General features: G+C 41.4%; 1 protein-coding gene across 1 annotated transcript; it reads left to right on the plus strand.

Annotated features, from left to right (window-relative positions):
- Window positions 1-7,249: 7,249 nt before the first annotated feature.
- Window positions 7,250-12,552, plus strand: LOC306746630 (opsin-5-like; the record flags this gene model as incomplete). Its single annotated transcript, XM_079229564.1, has 6 exons — window positions 7,250-7,388; window positions 8,319-8,524; window positions 10,431-10,530; window positions 11,533-11,637; window positions 11,730-11,953; window positions 12,100-12,552. 6 exons carry the CDS (start codon window positions 7,250-7,252, stop codon window positions 12,550-12,552), a joined length of 1,227 nt encoding a protein of 408 aa, XP_079085690.1.
- Between the last annotated feature and the right edge of the window lie 5,549 nt (window positions 12,553-18,101).

Below are 18,101 nucleotides of genomic sequence, written 5' to 3' on the forward strand. Positions count from 1 at the left end.
TTAGTGTCCAAATTGCAATTAGTATTGCCAATACCATTACTTCTTTTATTATCATTGCTATTTTTACTTTATCCACTGTTGCTGTTACTTCTGGTTTTTCATCATGCTCTCATTATATTAATCATTTATGTCATATGCATTGAATGTGTTCTAACTCTGTTATGTTGTTCATTCTGTACACATAACATCTATTGTACTTCTGTCCATCCGAGGAGACACATCCTCCTCTGTTGCTCTCTATCATGTTTCTTCCTTTTTTCTCCTCGTTAAAGAGGTTTTTGGGGAGAGTTTTTCTTGTGCCGATGTGAGGTCCCGGGACAGAGGATGTCGTGTGTGTACAGATTGTAAAGCCCTCTGAGGCATATCTGTGATTTGTCCTTTTGGGCTGTACAAAATAAATTGAATTGAATACAATTATTGATCAAAGTATCGATTTACACACATTTGATGCATTACACTCAGGACCCATAGCTTATTGACGCAAAATACAGCAGCCAATACAACAAAGTACATGGTGAGATCATCTGTCATAATCTACCTGTGTTGCACTCTCTGGCCAACCGGTGGTTTTGTCAGGAAATTTGGCTTCGAGAAATGAACCCTCATGCGGACCAATTTGTTGGAAAGCTTCAAGCTTTATGAAGCTTCATCTCTCGATCACTAATCCTAACAACCCTTGACGAGAGGACTGACAGATTGCATTTTCATATTGACACCAAAAGAGTGTGATAACATGTAAACGTAAATGCAATAGACTGAGGCCGTTTACATTTTTGTCAGAGCATTTGATTTATTCAGTATTGATTGCTGTCAGGATGTAATGAGAAAATCAACTAAATATAAAAACTTTTTTTTGAAGAAGTTTACCGTTAAATATTGCTTGCATAAAATAAAAATCTGGTTTTCATATTATTTGCTTCTGCTGGTTTTCAGTAAATTTAGCAAAACACACATCTCTGCATTGGCCTTTTCAATAGAACGAACCTTGAAGGACTAAACTGTTTGCAGAGTCACAGGTTTGCAGATCTGAACATGTTGGTGTACACACTGTAAGCCTTCTTTAGCAATCTCAATAAAACATTGAAAGCAAGGTTGTTGATAGATGTGAAATATGATCTGTGATACGCTTTCAGACCACGTCAACGGTACCAAAGAGCTCCCTCATTACAGAAGCCAATTTTAGAGTGATCACGAGTATATTTCATGTACACTTGTTTATAATGGTTCATTCCACATGGTGTTCTCAAGCATTTGATTACACATTAGTGTCCACGTGTGCTGGACTTCAGAATCTATCAATGACATCCTGGTGAAATGAGCCAACGGACAGGTTCCAGGAAGTTCCAGGAACAGGAAGAAAACCAGTAAATGACTGCAGTGATTATTAGATGTCTTAGTTGTGGATTTTTATATATCATAGGGTAGCGCAGCACCAAGGGTTATAAAGTTTAATGTGCACCATTGCAGCATCCTGTGTAAATCACTGTGTAATTAAAGTAAAGTGTGTGAATTAACCTCTGCAATGTGCCCAGTGGAACTACTGATAACTGCCATCCGTATTGCAGTAATCCAAACCTGGCCGCCACAGAGCTTGTTACCACAGTGAGAGGTATATTTAACGATCTTGAAAGAGGATTACTAAGCATGAATGAAGAGCATGTGTGTCACAAGTGGCTGCTTTCTGTGATTAAGGATATTCATAACACTGAACAACATATATAAAATGTGCAAAAGTTGCTTGCAGTGATCAATCTACAGAGAATTATCACCTGAATCTGCATCTTCCCTCTTTACGGAGCTTTGTAATGAGTTGCCAACATCTAGCACTTTAACAGGTGTCATGCAGGAAGGGAGGAAAGGATCACGTTACCTGTGATCAGATGAATAACTGGGCTGGTATAACACCAGGAGGCATTATTTATGGGACATATGCCACTGGGATCCTCAAAGGATGAGTGCATTCATAGTATCCTTCCTCCCTATCCTTTCATTACTCAGATTTATTAGTAAATCATAAATGTAAACTACATTTCAAAACAGATCGTGCTGAGCAATGGTTTTAATTTAGGCAGTGAAGGTCAGCAGACTGTCTATTTTGTCTGTTGGCTCATCTGTTCTATCAGCGGCAGACGCTGTTAACATACAATACCATGTGGCTGGTATTTTAAGTGGAGGCCTAGACGTTGCCAGGTGTTCTACAGATGGGCTTTGAGTCACTGTACAAACCGTCTGGTATGTTGACCAGGTGGTCACGGAAGTGCTTCCTTTTAAGTAAGACCAGACTTTGGAAAGTTGAACCGTCACATATGAAAATGAACTAGAGAAAGTAGCTGAACACACTTTGTGTGATCAATAAACATAAATCAAAAAAGCCTTCCATCCATAGCCTGCTGACATACTCCAACCCTAACCCTCTGTGACCCTAAATGGGAATTACTGCAATATGTAAATTACTTTTACATAGCATCTACAGTAATTTCATTGTTTTAGTGCATTCACATTTCTAACATGTCCTACATGCTCAAAATATTTAGAACTACATCTGGAATTCAGTAATTGATAACCAAAGGCTTTGAAGGGGCCACATTCACTCAGCGGTCAGAAGGTCAGTTCTTAATTAGGCTCAAACAGGCATGACTTATGGGTAATCAGAGCATCATCTTTCAGGATAACTAGCTGAGGGAGAGGATAATGGTGCGGCCCACTAACTTTCTGTCGCACAAGGGTCAACTCAGCATCCATTGTTGTTAACGGGGTCACGCCTTTTTAAGGAGATTTGAAATGCTTGTTTGAGATGACTTTGATCCTAACTGACAGTTTAAAGAGTGTTTACCCCTCTCTGCCATCTACAGAGGTGCCCATGTGTTACAACACATCGGGTTGAGGGACAGGTGGGCTCCATAGAGATCTGCAGTCTGATAGGTTGTCAGTTTGTCAGGCTCCTGCAGCTGTAGCTCTCAGAGGAGCGAGGCCACTAATCTTCTCAATCCCAAGGAGGCCAGAGGAAAGAACCCAGAGTCCAGTGTCTGAGCACGAACCTTTCACTCCAAGGAGTGGGGGCCAAGGAGGCGGATGCAAAAAAGCAGGGCTGCTGGCTACTCTAGGTAAGCATCAGTGGAAGTAGAAGCCACAGTCTGTCAGACATTAAACAGTTGGGCATGCAGAAAGGATGTCAATGACAGATCCTTGGAAATCTCTGAAGGTGTGAGTGTGCGATTTATTTCTCCTTTTGGAAAAGATCCCTGAGTATGTCCATAGCCAGACAGGATCTAGAGTTGAATTTGCGAATTATCATTTTTGCATCCCTATTTTGACAAAATATCCCCTCATGTCCAAAACTGATGTGCAGACCCCTTTGGGAATGGTCAATAAAACCTATTTGCATCAGTTACCTGCTTAGACAAACTCTCTGGAGGAGAAATTGCCAACTGGACACAGTGCCCAAATAAATGTTTGAATGCGGTTCAGAGCCAAAGATCTTGAACCACAAAACCAATCCACATCGCTCATTGGGCTCGACACAGAGCCTGTGTTCACTACTTGCTTTTAAATGCATACTGAACCATTCATCTATTCTTTTCCTATGGGGTTTATCATGGGGCATAATGCAAAAAAGCATGCCAGACAACAGTGCAGCTCCTTTCTACTGAATATAGTTGTTGCAGATAAAACTAATGACATCAAGTGTTCTTTTCCTGTGTTGAAGTTCAACCGGACAGCAAAACAAAAGCTCTGTAACACCATGCACTTGATTTGAAGTAATTATATTTAAGCAGTAACCTCTTGCCTTGAGAGGGCAAAGAAATGTTAAGAAGCAGGGAAAAGAGGAAAAACAGTCCGGTCTTTGTACTTGTGGTAAAGTCACTGCATGAATGTGCGCTTCACTGAGGGATTTTACAAACCTTTCACAAATCTCAGAGACATGAATCTCTCAAGTGGGGGTTTCACACTGTCCAGGTCTTACCTCACATATAAAGTATAATATTCATATCATCCAAATGATATCTGTTGACTTAATAACTCAAAGGAATGTAGACCTTCCTGAATGTTTTACCTGCAACATCATGCATGTGCATCATGTAGCTTACACAGTAACATGAAGAGCTGGGCCCACTTCTAAGATTCAGTATCACTCCTTAGAGATTCAAACCCTCTGAGAAGGAGGTGGGAACATGCTGCGGGCAGGCAGAAGTGGTTTATAGGGTTTCGTTACTGGACCTATGCCATCTTCACGAGCAAGCCAGCTGAATGTCTTTAAAACGTACGTTCCTTTTTCCTTTTTTTCTTTTCACATGAAATCATCTTATCTTGCTGCTTTGAGCTTCGTAAGTTTAGAGGTCATAAGTCCACCAGGCAACACATAGACAAGGCCAGCTTTTGACAAACCTCCTTGAACAAACTTTGTCACGAATTTCCTCTTGACAGCTGGAGGCCAAAATCTTGCGTCTTTAAATAGCTGTGAACTAAAAGGCAGTATAGATTTTTTTTTTTTTTACTGCTATGAAGGACAAACTTTACCAATATCATGCACAGATTGACCCAAAAAATGACAGGCAAGCCATTTACCTCCACACTGCGTGGAGCCTTAATACAAGCAGTGCCTGTGTGTCTCGTTTAGTGACAGGGAGAGAGAAAGTGTGTAGACCGTTTTAGGCTGATCCTGTACTGGTCTCTTGACCTGGTGTATGTCCTCTGTGAAGAGAGGCTTTGTTGCCCTCAGACAGCTAACAGGCTTTAACACACACCTTCATAATAGTATCTGTGTCTGTGATTTTCCGTTTGGAAAATTGTGAGCTTTTAACCTCACATCCCGGGCTTCGCTCGACACACAGAAGGAGAGTAATCATCATAAGCCTAATGATACAGTGGCCCACTATGGCTGCACTGTGACCGCCAAGCTTCACACACACACACACACACACACACACACACACACACACACACACACACACACACACACACACACACACACACACACACACACACACACACACACACACACACACACAGAGAGAGCAGCTACACTAATCTTGATATCATCCTGTAAGATGCAACCACTGAACATTGCACAGTACTGTGCATGTTCCTGCTTCGCTTTGCAATCTGCACATGTGAAACTGTGCAAAGATGGATGTTAGCCAGAAACAGAGCATACATGTCGGGACGACTATGGTCCGGCCCTTCACACTCCTTAGCACCTGCTGAGTGCAGCTTTCTGCTTGGCCTTTGACCTGTTATCTTAGCAACAGCAACATCTCAGTAGCAGCTGTCCTCAACACTCACAGCACGAGAAGCGCTGCTCGCTTTCTGCCAGACTACTCTCCTCACTTTCACTGAACAATGATGGCATTCCTAACAACTGTAGGTGTGAGGATATCATGACTTCACATTAGAGACAATAACACTTGTCATGCATCAAAGACTAGCACCTCAACATCTGGCACTGTGAGTTGTGCCGTGACGTTCCTGTACGATGCCTCGCACAACCTTTATCACATTATCCCCTTTGACCAGAGGACTCAACAGAGGCATCAGAAAACCTCTCAGTCTGTCTGGGCTGCATACGCAGGGATCACGGCAGAGCGGAAGCTGTGTCGTATGGCATCTCGGCGAGCGAAGACTGAGTTTAGTGTTTGCAATTGTGACAGTTGGGGTCAGAGGTTCACTTTCTCCTCAGCTCCGTCTCTCTCTCCGGACTAGCTTTCAGAGGCTCAAAGAAAAGGTTTGATGAGGAGGACTCGGAAGCACCAAGGCATCTGGCAGCAGCGGCGGCGGCGGCCCTTCCCTCCACATCCTGAGGGCCAGCAGAGCAGCTCTGTGGCGGCCAGAGGAGGAAAACAAGGTGCACACTGTGATCTGAACACAGACTGAGGGGGCTTCAGGTTACTCCTTCTGTATATGTGTTGCCACAGAGAAGCTCACTGTGAAAAGGAGAAAGGTGGAGGAGGGGAGATGTGGTGCAATTGTAAGTTTGCACACAACAAAAGGGTTTAAATTAATCAAATTGAATCTGAATGCCTTAGTGAAATCCCCAAACTCTTTTCTAATAAATTATGTAATACTGTAAATCACATGGGAGGGTTCCACACACTCTTCAAGTGCTAAATGTTCTCACACTGATACCAGAGCACAGTGAATTTGACGGTGCACACATTAGCTCACGCAGCCTTAGTTATATACTTTATATGATACTTCTGGTCTTATGTACATTTAGATTAATGTGCTCTACTGCAAAGTCCTCACCTGCTTGAACCTTTTTATTAGTTATTTTATAAGTTATTAGTTAACATTAGAACATGTCTCTGGAGAGGAGATGCTCCAGACAATATAACGTGGCGAGATGTTCCTCCATGCTGGTCTGTCGGGCCTTTATTTGAACAAGCAATATTGGTGAAGTTTGGAATAAACATTTGGGAAATATACGCTGATTGGCTTTCTTGGAGAGAGTTAAATGAGAAGCTTGATACTGCTCTTATATTTGTACAGTATGAAGTGGTTTCCAGTCTTTTTGCTAAGCTAAGCTAACTGGCTGCTGGCTTTAGCTTCATAATACCTTATTTCTTCAATTATTTTTAGTAAGCTGCCCTTATAAATACTTAATTAGCTGATGGTAAGATGTGCTAAGATGTAACAAATTTGGACATTTCATGTCACAAATGAGTGAATGACTTAGTTTTCATCAATATTTTTTGTTTACTTTAACATCCTCAGAATGTTACAAATCTGCTTGGCTGAGAATTGCACATCGAGTTTAACTTTAAATGTTATTCTTGAGGAAAAAATTCAAACATCCAACTTCCATGTTTGCTGCTAAACACAATTGCATTCACATACAAATATTTATGTTAATCTGCAGCAGGAAAATAAATGAACGATCGCAAAGGAGATACTTTGCAATATGATAAATAATTAAAGCATCGGTGTAATTTTGGACTCTGCTGAGGGCCTAAGACGTCTTTGTGAGACATGAGTCTTAGAGGAAATCCCCGCAAATATAATTTACATTAGTGGACTGGCTGACTAGAATGGATTTTCACCCAAAATCTCTATCTGATTAGTTGCTAAGAAATAGACAGGATTACAGGTGTAATCATTTGGAGGTATTAGTGACTGCGTCTAAGCTGGATTTAAAATTAACTGACTGGACATCCCCTTTGGTGTAACACAGTTGTGTCTACTGAAAGCAGAGGAGAGCAGAGCTACTATTGAGGACATCTAGGATTCATGCCTTAGCATCAAAACTCTTGCCATGGAATTAACATTGAAGGAATTTCCTATGAAGGTTGTGAATATTCCATGGAGGAATAATAACCTCAGTAATCAGAATACAGACGCCCCTCTGTCCGAACAAGGAGAAACTCTCATTGGAGTCTATCTGTTAGTGTTGGGTAAGTCAACCATCATATACTGGACTGTCGAAAAACATTATAATGTCGATGAAACAACAAACAGAAACCACTGTTGTTCCTCATGAGTCTAGAGGCCAGTGCACCGCTGACACAGGCAGTGTGGTCCGTCTGTTTTGAGTAACACAGACTGAGTTATAAAAATACAAGGGATCTCTTGGCGTTTTGCCACTGTTGTCCAACTAAAGAGTAGTACTGCTACTCTGCTCTCTGTTCTATAATGATGCAATTTGACTGAGTAGTTTAGCAGCTAACACAATGAAAAGGTCAGAAACATATTATACCCCTGTAGTCTGCTCACTTTAACTCTAATATGTCCCACTCTATTGACTGTGCTTTGCTATACTATTCACTCTATTATACTCTACTATTGTTACTATACTACACTAAATGCCACAATACTATATGCTATACGATAGCTATACTAAACTTGAGAAATATGTGGTTAGAATTCCAGATGATACAATAATACTCTAGTCTACTATTCTGCATTATGCTATTTTATGCTAAACTATACTATAATTTAATGTAATTCAATATAATACAATACAATACATTCTAATAAAGACTTTTCAAAGCTATAATAAGCTAAAATGGTGTGATGTTTGTACACTCTGATATACTAAAGATATATTACTATACTATAACTCTAATCTGTTGTACTTTATGATACAATACTCCACATTTGCTACTATAATCCACACAACTCTTTACTCTTTATTTTACCATACCATAAAATAATGTGATCCACATGTATACTCTATACAAATCTACTACTATACCATATCTTACTATACTATACACAACTCTACTCTGTTCTAGTTTTTTATAATTTACTTTACTTGACTTAATACCAAATAATGTGTGAGTCACTAAATATACTGAATATGCTGCATATTTGCTTCTCTGTAGGATGGCTGTCCTGGTTTGGAAACAGTTTAGTGATGTTTGTCCTGTACCGACAGCGAGCCTCACTTCAGTCAACAGATTTCCTCACTTTAAATCTTGCCATCTCTGATGCGAGCATCTCCATATTTGGCTACTCCAGAGGGATCCTAGAAATTTTCAATATATTCAAGGATGATGGGTATGTAATCACCTGGATCTGGACCTGCCAGGTAAAAGCCACATTAAGACAATACTTGATTTTAAAGGGTTTTATTTGAAATAATAACTTATTTATATATATATATATATATATATATATATATATATATATATATATATATATATATATATATATATATATATATATACATTTCCAACCAAATTTTAAATTGCTTTGCCAATTACAGCATCAACAATTAGTTAATGGTTCAGTTGAAAATGGCCAAATTAATGAAGTACATTAAAAGAATCTGTGGTGTGTGTGTGTGTGTGTGTGTGTGTGTGTGTGTGTGTGTGTGTGTGTGTGTGTGTGTGTGTGTGTGTGTCAGGGATTATGCTAGTAGCCATGTGGGCTGGAGGTTAAATCTATAATAAGATTACCACTCTGGAGGCCTTTAAATGGGGAAACTCTTCGAGCAGCATGGCACCTGTCAAACACGAAACAAATAGAACTGCAGATACGATTGCATGATTTGATCACATGCTTCTATGTTACTGAACAGATGAGTTGTTGTGTGTAATTTAAGATAATTTCCATGTTTTCCTCCTCACAGTCTCAGCTTGAAATTAAATAGTTGTCATACTTTGGCTTGGAATTCGTCCAGGGTGTTTTTCTTGCTCAAGGCTGTGGGGGAAGCCGTGATATCCGTGAGGGAAACGAAAACAAGCAGGTGTAACCAGAACACTCTCGTTCTCAGAAGTGTGAACCCCAGAACCTGGGTGAGAGAGATATTGTAAATCTGCTGTTATGCTCCAGTACAGCCACTGGAATGATCTCATCTCTCAGGCCTCCAATCTCAGGTTATCAGGTGAAGGAGAAATATTGGCATAGCAGCAGTACGCCCCTCTCATTGCACCTTCCTCTGGGAGAGTGTCAGAAGTAAATAAGGGGAAAGTAAGAGGAGACAGAAATAGAGGAGGGTAGAAACAGGAAGGTGAAGCAGACAGGCATGCGAGGAGCATTTGCAGATTACTGCATGGAGCGTGATGAGACATGAGCAGTTGCAAGCCGAGCCAGATCCCAGTGTGTTGCACCCTGTGGGACAGGACAACTGACTATGACACAGCCTTATGGGACCCTTTGATGTTGCAAAGGAAGGTACAGAGTCAAAGCAGTGATACAAAAATACAGTGATTTTTAAATCATTACTTTTCTGATACCTGTTCTACGATCCAACATCTTTTCTCGTGAGCCAGGACAGACACCAGAAGTGAACCGCTAATACTGTGAGATGATCAGATTTCAAGAAGCCATAGTCCTAAATTCTTTTAAAAAGTAAAAGATTTGCTGAACTACAATCATACTCATTCAGACTTTGGCAGACTAAGAATCTGCCAAATGTGAGGGTGAAAGAACGTGATGACTGACTGTAATAGGATTAGGACTAAGGAAGATCAAGAAAGCAATCAGTAACGGACCTCAAGTGATCCATGTCACCTGGAAATGGCACAGCAAGGAGCTGGGTGTTGCACAGTTGGAGCCAGACTGAAACACAGTAGCATAATTCCCTTTAAGGAGTAGGAGCTGTAATTAAAAGATCATCTTCTCAAACAACAGACTGAATGCTAAAAAGCTTCAAGGTTTAATGCATTTGGCAGTCATTGAACGATTTTCTCCACCAGATTTTTGTAGAAATCAAGGTCAACTCTATTAACAGCTATAACGAAATTCCTAAGTTCTGATCGTGCAAGTAGCAAAGCCAGCAGCTCACATCAGAGGAAATGTTCTGGGTCTGGAGCATATTGGCTGTAAGACAGGAAGTGTCTTTCAGCTGTAGCATCTCTATCAGTCCAAAGCAAAACAAGCTCAACAGACAAAAGCTTGGAACTATTTTACAGGCAATGGATCTAAGCCCTAAGGCTTCAAAGACCGTTCCAGGACATGATTCACTAACCCCTGTCTCGGTTTTCTTCTAGGTAGACGGTTTCTTCACTTTGCTCTTCGGCCTCGCGAGTATCAACACACTGACCGTTATCAGCATCACCAGATACATCAAGGGATGTCACCCAAACAAAGGTGAGATCTCACCTTTCTGAATTCAACCGAGAGAACAAAAAGAAAGCTTCAGACCAGCGTCTTTGCCCGCCTCACATTCCAGCAGTTCTTATCTCACGGAAAAGTGTGTTTCAGTGCTAATAAAACCTTATTATTGACTTCAGCTGGGGAAATTACTACTACTTGTCTCCAGCAATTTCATTTACATCTCGCCAACATGTCATTAAGTTAACTAGAGGTGACATTTTCTATTTACGGGTGTAAGTGATGCTCAAGAATGTCCTAATTGTATGAAAATGAGGTTGAGCAACGGCCTCTGTTGTCAGCATGGCATAAGAGTTTTCAGTGTGTTTGTGTCTGATCGTAAAATGTGTGTTTTTCTTTTACATTGGTGGTTAAACTATGAACATTGGTGATGCCTGTGGGATATCATGAAATGTGTTTGCGCCAGAGTGCAGCTGCAACTACTGCAAACAGCGACAGAGAGTGATGTAAATCAGATTATGAAAATACAATGCAACATAGTTTTAGGTCCAAATTAAAAGAATCTAGGCAAGGTAAACTTGCAGGACTCTGAGCAACCATACAAGGCAATTCATCCTGACAAAGCCGAGTTATCCCGCAGCAACAAAGAAACTGCGTGTCGCCAACCACCTGTCTTAAACTGTACTGCACCTCTTGTGGAATATTGACATAAGAGGTGGGAGTGCTGATCAGAAATAGATTTTCTTTCTTGCCCTAAACACAATATGCGTACTTGGTTAACAGAGGTTCTTTTCAGTCGCAGATGTTTGCAAAGGCTGTTAATATAAGAAAAGAGCTCATTGTCCATTAAATGTCACAGTCTTGACATTCATAACAAGTCAAGAATGCTGCATCTTTAAGTGCCTCTCACTTTTTTCCACCCTGCATTTGCAAAAGTCAAAACATTTAACCTTTTCAAACTGCAAACAATCACAATCTCTGTTCCATAACCTGGTAATATGATGTTGTACTCATTGTGCTCGCTGTGTGTTTCTGCAGCTTACTGTATCAGCCTTAACACCATTGCCGTATCGCTCATCTGCATTTGGACCGGAGCGATGTTTTGGTCCGTCGCTCCACTGCTCGGCTGGGGCAGCTTCACCGGTCTGTCCTCACACACTGTCCTCACAGAAGAAAGGAGTATACGACTTTATTTCAAAAACATGGATCTAACCTCTGTGTCTTCTGTTTCTCAGATCGAGGTTATGGCACCTGTGAGGTGGACTGGTCCAAAGCCAATTACTCCACCATCCACAAGTCCTACATAATCTCCATCCTCATCTTCAGCTTTTTCATCCCTGTGATGATCATGCTCTTCTCCTACGTCTCCATTATCAACACAGTGAAAAGTGCTAATGCCATGTCAGCTGACGGTTTTCTCACCAGCCGTCAAAGGAAGGTGGAGAGAGATGTCACAAGGGTAGGGAAAGAAAATGTTTGTTTCTGAGGTTTTTATTGGAGAAACTTGATTGGAAAAATAAAATGAGACTCTTTAAAGATCTTCTTAAAAAGGGCTCTGTCTGTAATAAACCTTCTCTCACGGTATTCCATTATGTCCCTCCACAGATTTCCATTGTAATCTGCACAGCTTTCATCATGGCCTGGTCCCCATATGCAGTGGTGTCGATGTGGTCGGCCTGGGGCTTCCATGTGCCCAGCACGACCAGCATCATGACCCGTCTCTTCGCCAAGTCTGCCAGCTTCTACAACCCGCTCATCTACTTCGGCATGAGCTCGAAGTTTCGCAAGGACGTCTCTGTGTTGCTGCCGTGCACACGGGAGCGCAGGGAGCTGGTGCATCTGCAGCACTTTAAAAACATCAAACCCAAGGCTGAGGCCCCGCCCCCGCCTGCATCATTTCCCATCCAGAAGCTGGAGGCTTACGCCGCATCCAGTCCTGACAGCGACTCGGGGGTAAACAGCCCTCCTCAGACTCCTCTAACTGACCCACAGGAGGTCTTCAACAGGGACCTGCCCTCACACATTGAAACATCACAGTACTGGTGTGACAGGTTCTGAGGAGCAATGCTTGAATTACACGGGGAGGTAGAGAATATTTTTTTGTATTTTTTGGTCTTACCCGTGTTAATAAACTTTATGTGTAACCAATGTTCTGAAATTGTTTTCTGAATCTGATTTCACGCATGGAACAAGAGTTTTCATCTCCATCTTTTTTAAAGCAATCATTCAATTCAATCAATCCAAATTGGTAACAGCGACATGAAGCGTGGAGCATCGCATTACTTCTCCTGAATATCTCCAGCTGGTGGGATGTGCAGTCAGTGATGTAGTGAGACAGATGTAAGATAACATCTGGAAACACTGAACTGCCCCCAGCTCAACTGAAGCATGATATGGCACAACATTCTACCATTTCTCCCACTGGCCCTGAGGGCACTCATGCCATCAGATCTCCCGTACGAAATCACCGTTCCCTGATAAATATCAGGCTTACCTTTGTCCACTTGCCTATAATTGTGTCATTTGATGTCTCCATTCACTGTCTGTTGATGCAGGGGCGCTTACAGACATCTTGAAACTATTCCACTGTTCCATGGGTGTGGTGGATGCATTTCTGCTGACAAGACTGTTGAAAGAGAAATGAGTCACCCTGAAACAACACCTGATCCGTTTTTTTTCTAGCAACATCAAGGCATTAATCTACTGGAGCCATAAAGGCTTAATCTTTGGAAAAAAAGAAAAAAAAGATTTCCTGAGGTGGTTTCTGCTTTTCTGCAAATACCATAATCACACACACAATGAGCTCTTTTACAGCAGCCCTTAAACCCTTTAAATCAAAATGGTAATCAGCTTCAACATACACATCCATATAGTGTATATAACAGTAGTAGCTTGTGTGTCAATCTGCATTCACTAACAATGTGTGTGTGTTGGGGGGCGTCTGTTTCTCAAACAGGTGTTTGTTTGCTCTGTTTGGTGGAGGAGGAGAGGTTACTCTGGTGAGAGTTTACACACTGCTCTTAGTTGATTTAATTCTCAGTCAGGTGATGAGATGAGTGAGTTGCAGAACATAAAACCAGAATCATTGCTCGGTTTTCTTGCCTTACATAACGGACAATAAGCAGCTTAAAGTGCCAACAGAAAGCAAATCCATTGCGTGGGCATGCTGGAACTATGAATACCTGTGTTGGCTTCTTCTGTATAAAAAAAACACAAAACATGTCAAGCAAACAAAAGGATGCTTGCACTGCCATGTTGCTGTCATCCTCTCTGCTGGCCCCGGGTTACGGATCTTCTTCCTGGGTGAGGAGCTGGTGCCTGAAGTGGGACGGGCAAAGAGGGGGAACTCTGGCCCCGTCCCGTTCTCCTCGTTTAATGAGCGCTCCGATCAGCAGGAGTGAGAGTCCAGGTGGAACAGTTCAGCGCTGCACTCACGCCCGCTGCTCCAACGCTGCTTCTCAATGAGAGAGTAAGGGAACTGCGCAGAATATTACTTTATTTGAACGCCCTGAGGATTATTTCCCTTCTCAGGTAAGTTTACCTTTATGAGGATGAGGATTTTGAGCAGAGAGCTCCAATTCAGTGGGGGTTTTGTGCTTGCTGCTGTGTGGCGCGAATTAATTACCAACTCTTTTTTTGTATTTATTGTGCGTAATTGCGTGTCATTAATATCCATTGCAAACACATTTTAGTACTTTTAATAATCAGGTCTGTAAAACATTTGAACAAACACAACGCGAGGTTTTGCCGTTTTTTTCCCACTTTTTTTTCATTAACTTTTTTGTTTTGCAATTTTTGACAGGCTGCCCAAATAAACGCAGCGCTGCTAACATTCAGTGCTTGTTTTAGGCTACTTTCGGTTTATTTTTCTAATCTTTCTCTTTTTTCTAACACCCCCCTCCTCCTTCCTGAAGTTTAGTTTTTAGCTGAATGAATTCAGCCATGATCATTCATAGCCTACAGCCTCTCAGTGCTGATTATAAAATATGATCTTTTGGAAGTGCTTCAGCTTTTATTTATTTATAATTCTATGCGTATTGCCCAAGCCTTTATTTTGAAATGACTCATTTTGCCTGTGTAATAGTCCACAAACTGGAGAGGTGAATTCTTCAGCTTTTATTTTTATTTCTTGCACAATATGTTTTACAATTATTTGTGTATGCTTCCTGATATTTCTGTATGGTTTGAAGGAGCCTGATTATGCACAGGTGGTCTCTTTACAACATGTCCAGCATCAGACGACAGGCTCTGGCTTGCAGTCAAGCTGGTGCCAAGAATTAAAGTAATTCAGCCTGTTCTGTGCTTGATAAACAAATACTGTCCCAGCAGCCCCAGCCCAAAAGGGTACAGAAATGACCTTGTAGAGACATGTTGGCTTTCCTCTGCGTCTGATCTCTCCTATGGTTTTTAGCGTGCTTGTTGCTGCAACACTTGGTACATCTCACATGCTTACAGTACATTGTTGACACCTGTGAATGCTGGGAGTTAACACTCTGGCACTGGGTGAAGGTAAAGACTGTCTTGCTGCTGGTGTGCCATCACCGATAGGAACACTGTTAAATTAAACCGAGTTCTATAGGTCCTGAATCATGAAACTCAAATAAGCCTCAGTCCCCTTGCGCTTACCCTCTTTGCATTTACACTGGCCACCCCAGACAAGGAATGTGGGTGCCGCTGAAATGGAGGAGGATTAAAATACAGACCTTGTGTTTTGGCGTGACGGTGCATGGGCCTAAAGTTCACCATTACTGATGGAAAAGCTGGAAATAATAACGTGAATTTCAGTGCGTTATCAGTGCTTATCAACAACTGCCTTCAAACCCTTCTAAGACAGTGGGCCACCTCACAACTGGGTGTCACAGGTGTGTGGTTTTCCCTGCTTGGAGAACCCATTGTGTGCTGTCCTTTGAAACAGGCACAGACAGCTACTGTACATCCTGTTTGCCTTTTCACCACCGTATACCTGTGACACTCCTGCCAGGTGTGATTTTTATCATGTATTATCAGATTTCTAGTTCTTACGCATTAAAAAACACCGGGAATTTGCCTGCATGCAGGAGCTGAAAATGTTCATTTCACTGCAACAGCAGTCCAGCAGATTTTGCACAACACTGCTTGGCCTTGTGATCTTAGTTACGGTTGTTTTGTGCATGTAATCCACAGTCGAGAGAATGCTATTGAGTTGTGCATTAATTCCTCAAACTATGTGACCTGTCTGAGCTGCTTGCTGGGTTTGAAAGTGACTGAGGCCTCTGCATGGATGCTTTCATCTTTTGAAGTAGCTGTGCCAATCCCTTTGCTTATTTTTCACATAGTGTTTCATGGTCAACAGTTTGTTTGATGTGTTGCCCCACCCATCAGAAATGAGATCCAGGAGATGCTCAGTTTGGTGAACCGTAAAGCATGTTGGCACTGCAGAGGCAGCTGGAGCTGTGCTATACCACACATGCCTTATCTAAAGTATTGTATGCAAGACATACAACACCTACACAGATTTATTGTGTTGGCAAGGGCGTGTGTGTGTGTGTGTGTGTGTGTGTGTGTGTGTGTGTGTGTGTGTGTGTGTGTGTGTCTATTATCTTCTGTAACGGAAACTCCCTACAGTGTTTGTCAAAGGATATCATTTAATCCACGTTTCACTGCTTGGAGAAGGAGGCATTTACAGGCTCACACTGAGAACACAAATCAAGAGGTCTGAAATTATTGTCATTTTTTGTCCATTTTATTTCGTCCTACAATGACTTCATGCCGTCCTTAAATGACACTTCAGAGGAACAGAGTCCCTGAACAAAGGTTTCTTTTGCAGTATTTTTGCGCTAGAAGTTGCTCTACATCCCGGTTTAGATTTCCTCGCAGGTGTATGACAGATCAGTTTGGTAGTTTGCGTTATCCAGTGAAGCGGCTGCAGGTCGGTCTCCTGCACTGGAGATGTATCTGTCCCAGCTTGTTCCCAGCCTCAGCTTTTTCCCCCCGCAAGGACAAATTGTAGTCCTGACTGTGCAGCAGTGATCCATCTGCCTGTCAAAGCACAACACTGTGGAAAAATCATGTCAGTGCTCATGAATGTCAGATAAATATGTAGAGCTGCATTAGGGAAAGTCCTATCATTGCCAACTGCAGCTATATTAATTTCACCTTAACACGAAAGGTTGGTTTGTGGTGTGCATTCACTCACAAAATAATATCATTAGATGAGAGATCATACACTTCAAGACACAACAAGCACCTCATGCACACTTTATGTAAAGCTAGAAGCTGCAATAAATAACTGCATGGAAATAACTGATAACAGCAACAATTCATTTTAATACGCTGGATACTTATGTTCACCAGCCTGGCAGGACTGTGACGCTTTATACCAATGTGCGCTTTCACTCTTGCGATACAGTACGATATCTTTCTTAAGTTTCAAAGGAATGGTTCAATATTTTTGTGAAATGCACTTTGTCGTTTGATGAAAAGATTAAAAGGGATTATTAATATTAGCACAAAGACTAGATACAGGGGCAAACTGGCTGTATCCAAATGTAAAAAAAAATATCGGCCCACCATCACTTTTTAAAGCTGGTCTAAAAACGTTTTATAATTCGTAAAAAAGCCAAAATGCGCAAAAACAACACATTGTGGTTTTGAGCGAGGTCATGTGCCAGACCATTTCTTGGCTAGGCTCAGTGAATTCCTGGGTTCTGTGGTCACCTCGAGGTTGTGAGGCGACCTGCGGAGACGGCGCTACAGTAAGTGACTGTGCCCGGCCAAGTGATGGCGCTGATTGATGAACATAACCTTCCTTAAAACCACAAAATGCTGTTTTACACTTCACTTTCTGTAGAAATTAAACAAAGAAAATATGAAGTGTTAGTTAGTGAGCTTTAGAGGAGCAGATTTTGTCATAGAGCCAGGCTAGCTGTTTTCCCAGTTTCCAGTCTTGCTAAGCTAGGCTAACATGTTGCTTGCTCTAGCTTCATATTTAGCTTACGGCCAACAGAATTTGATCTGGAGAATAGAGGTTTTATTTCACTACCCCATGATTAGAAGATGAAATATGGTTATTGTATGTATGATTGCACTCCAGCAGTTACAATTATTGGGCATAGAAATGCAATAATGCCTACGACCCATTGACATTTCTTTATACAAACTCCCTAACGCAGTTGAAGGTAAACTGCCTTGCTCAAGGGCACCTCAGTACAGTTGAGGTTATGATTCTCCACACCGACACTTCTGGACAGTTGCCAGATCAGATTGCCAGTTTCCAGCCCAAACATAACTCAAAAACCACTCAATTTAATAAAAAAGCCTGCGTAAAACCATAAAACCGTTACATGCTCAATAGAAAACACATCATAAGCATGCAAAGCTATATATCTGTATCAAATAAACAGAAATACAATTTTGGATGAATAAGCTATTACAACCCACAAAGAGTGATGTTAGACCATACACACATTTAAATGTCAATGATGATGATGATGTAAATCTGATCTAAGCTAAGTAGATCCTCCTTTATCCCTCATGACGACTAAATACAATCAAAACATTCTCAATAAATACAATGAGTGAGGGGACACAACAAAGCCTATTTCATTTTGTATGATTATCTTTTTCAC

The sequence above is a fragment of the Taurulus bubalis genome, assembly GCF_910589615.1.
Source record: "Taurulus bubalis genome assembly, chromosome: 14".
Taxonomy (NCBI): domain Eukaryota; kingdom Metazoa; phylum Chordata; class Actinopteri; order Perciformes; family Cottidae; genus Taurulus; species Taurulus bubalis.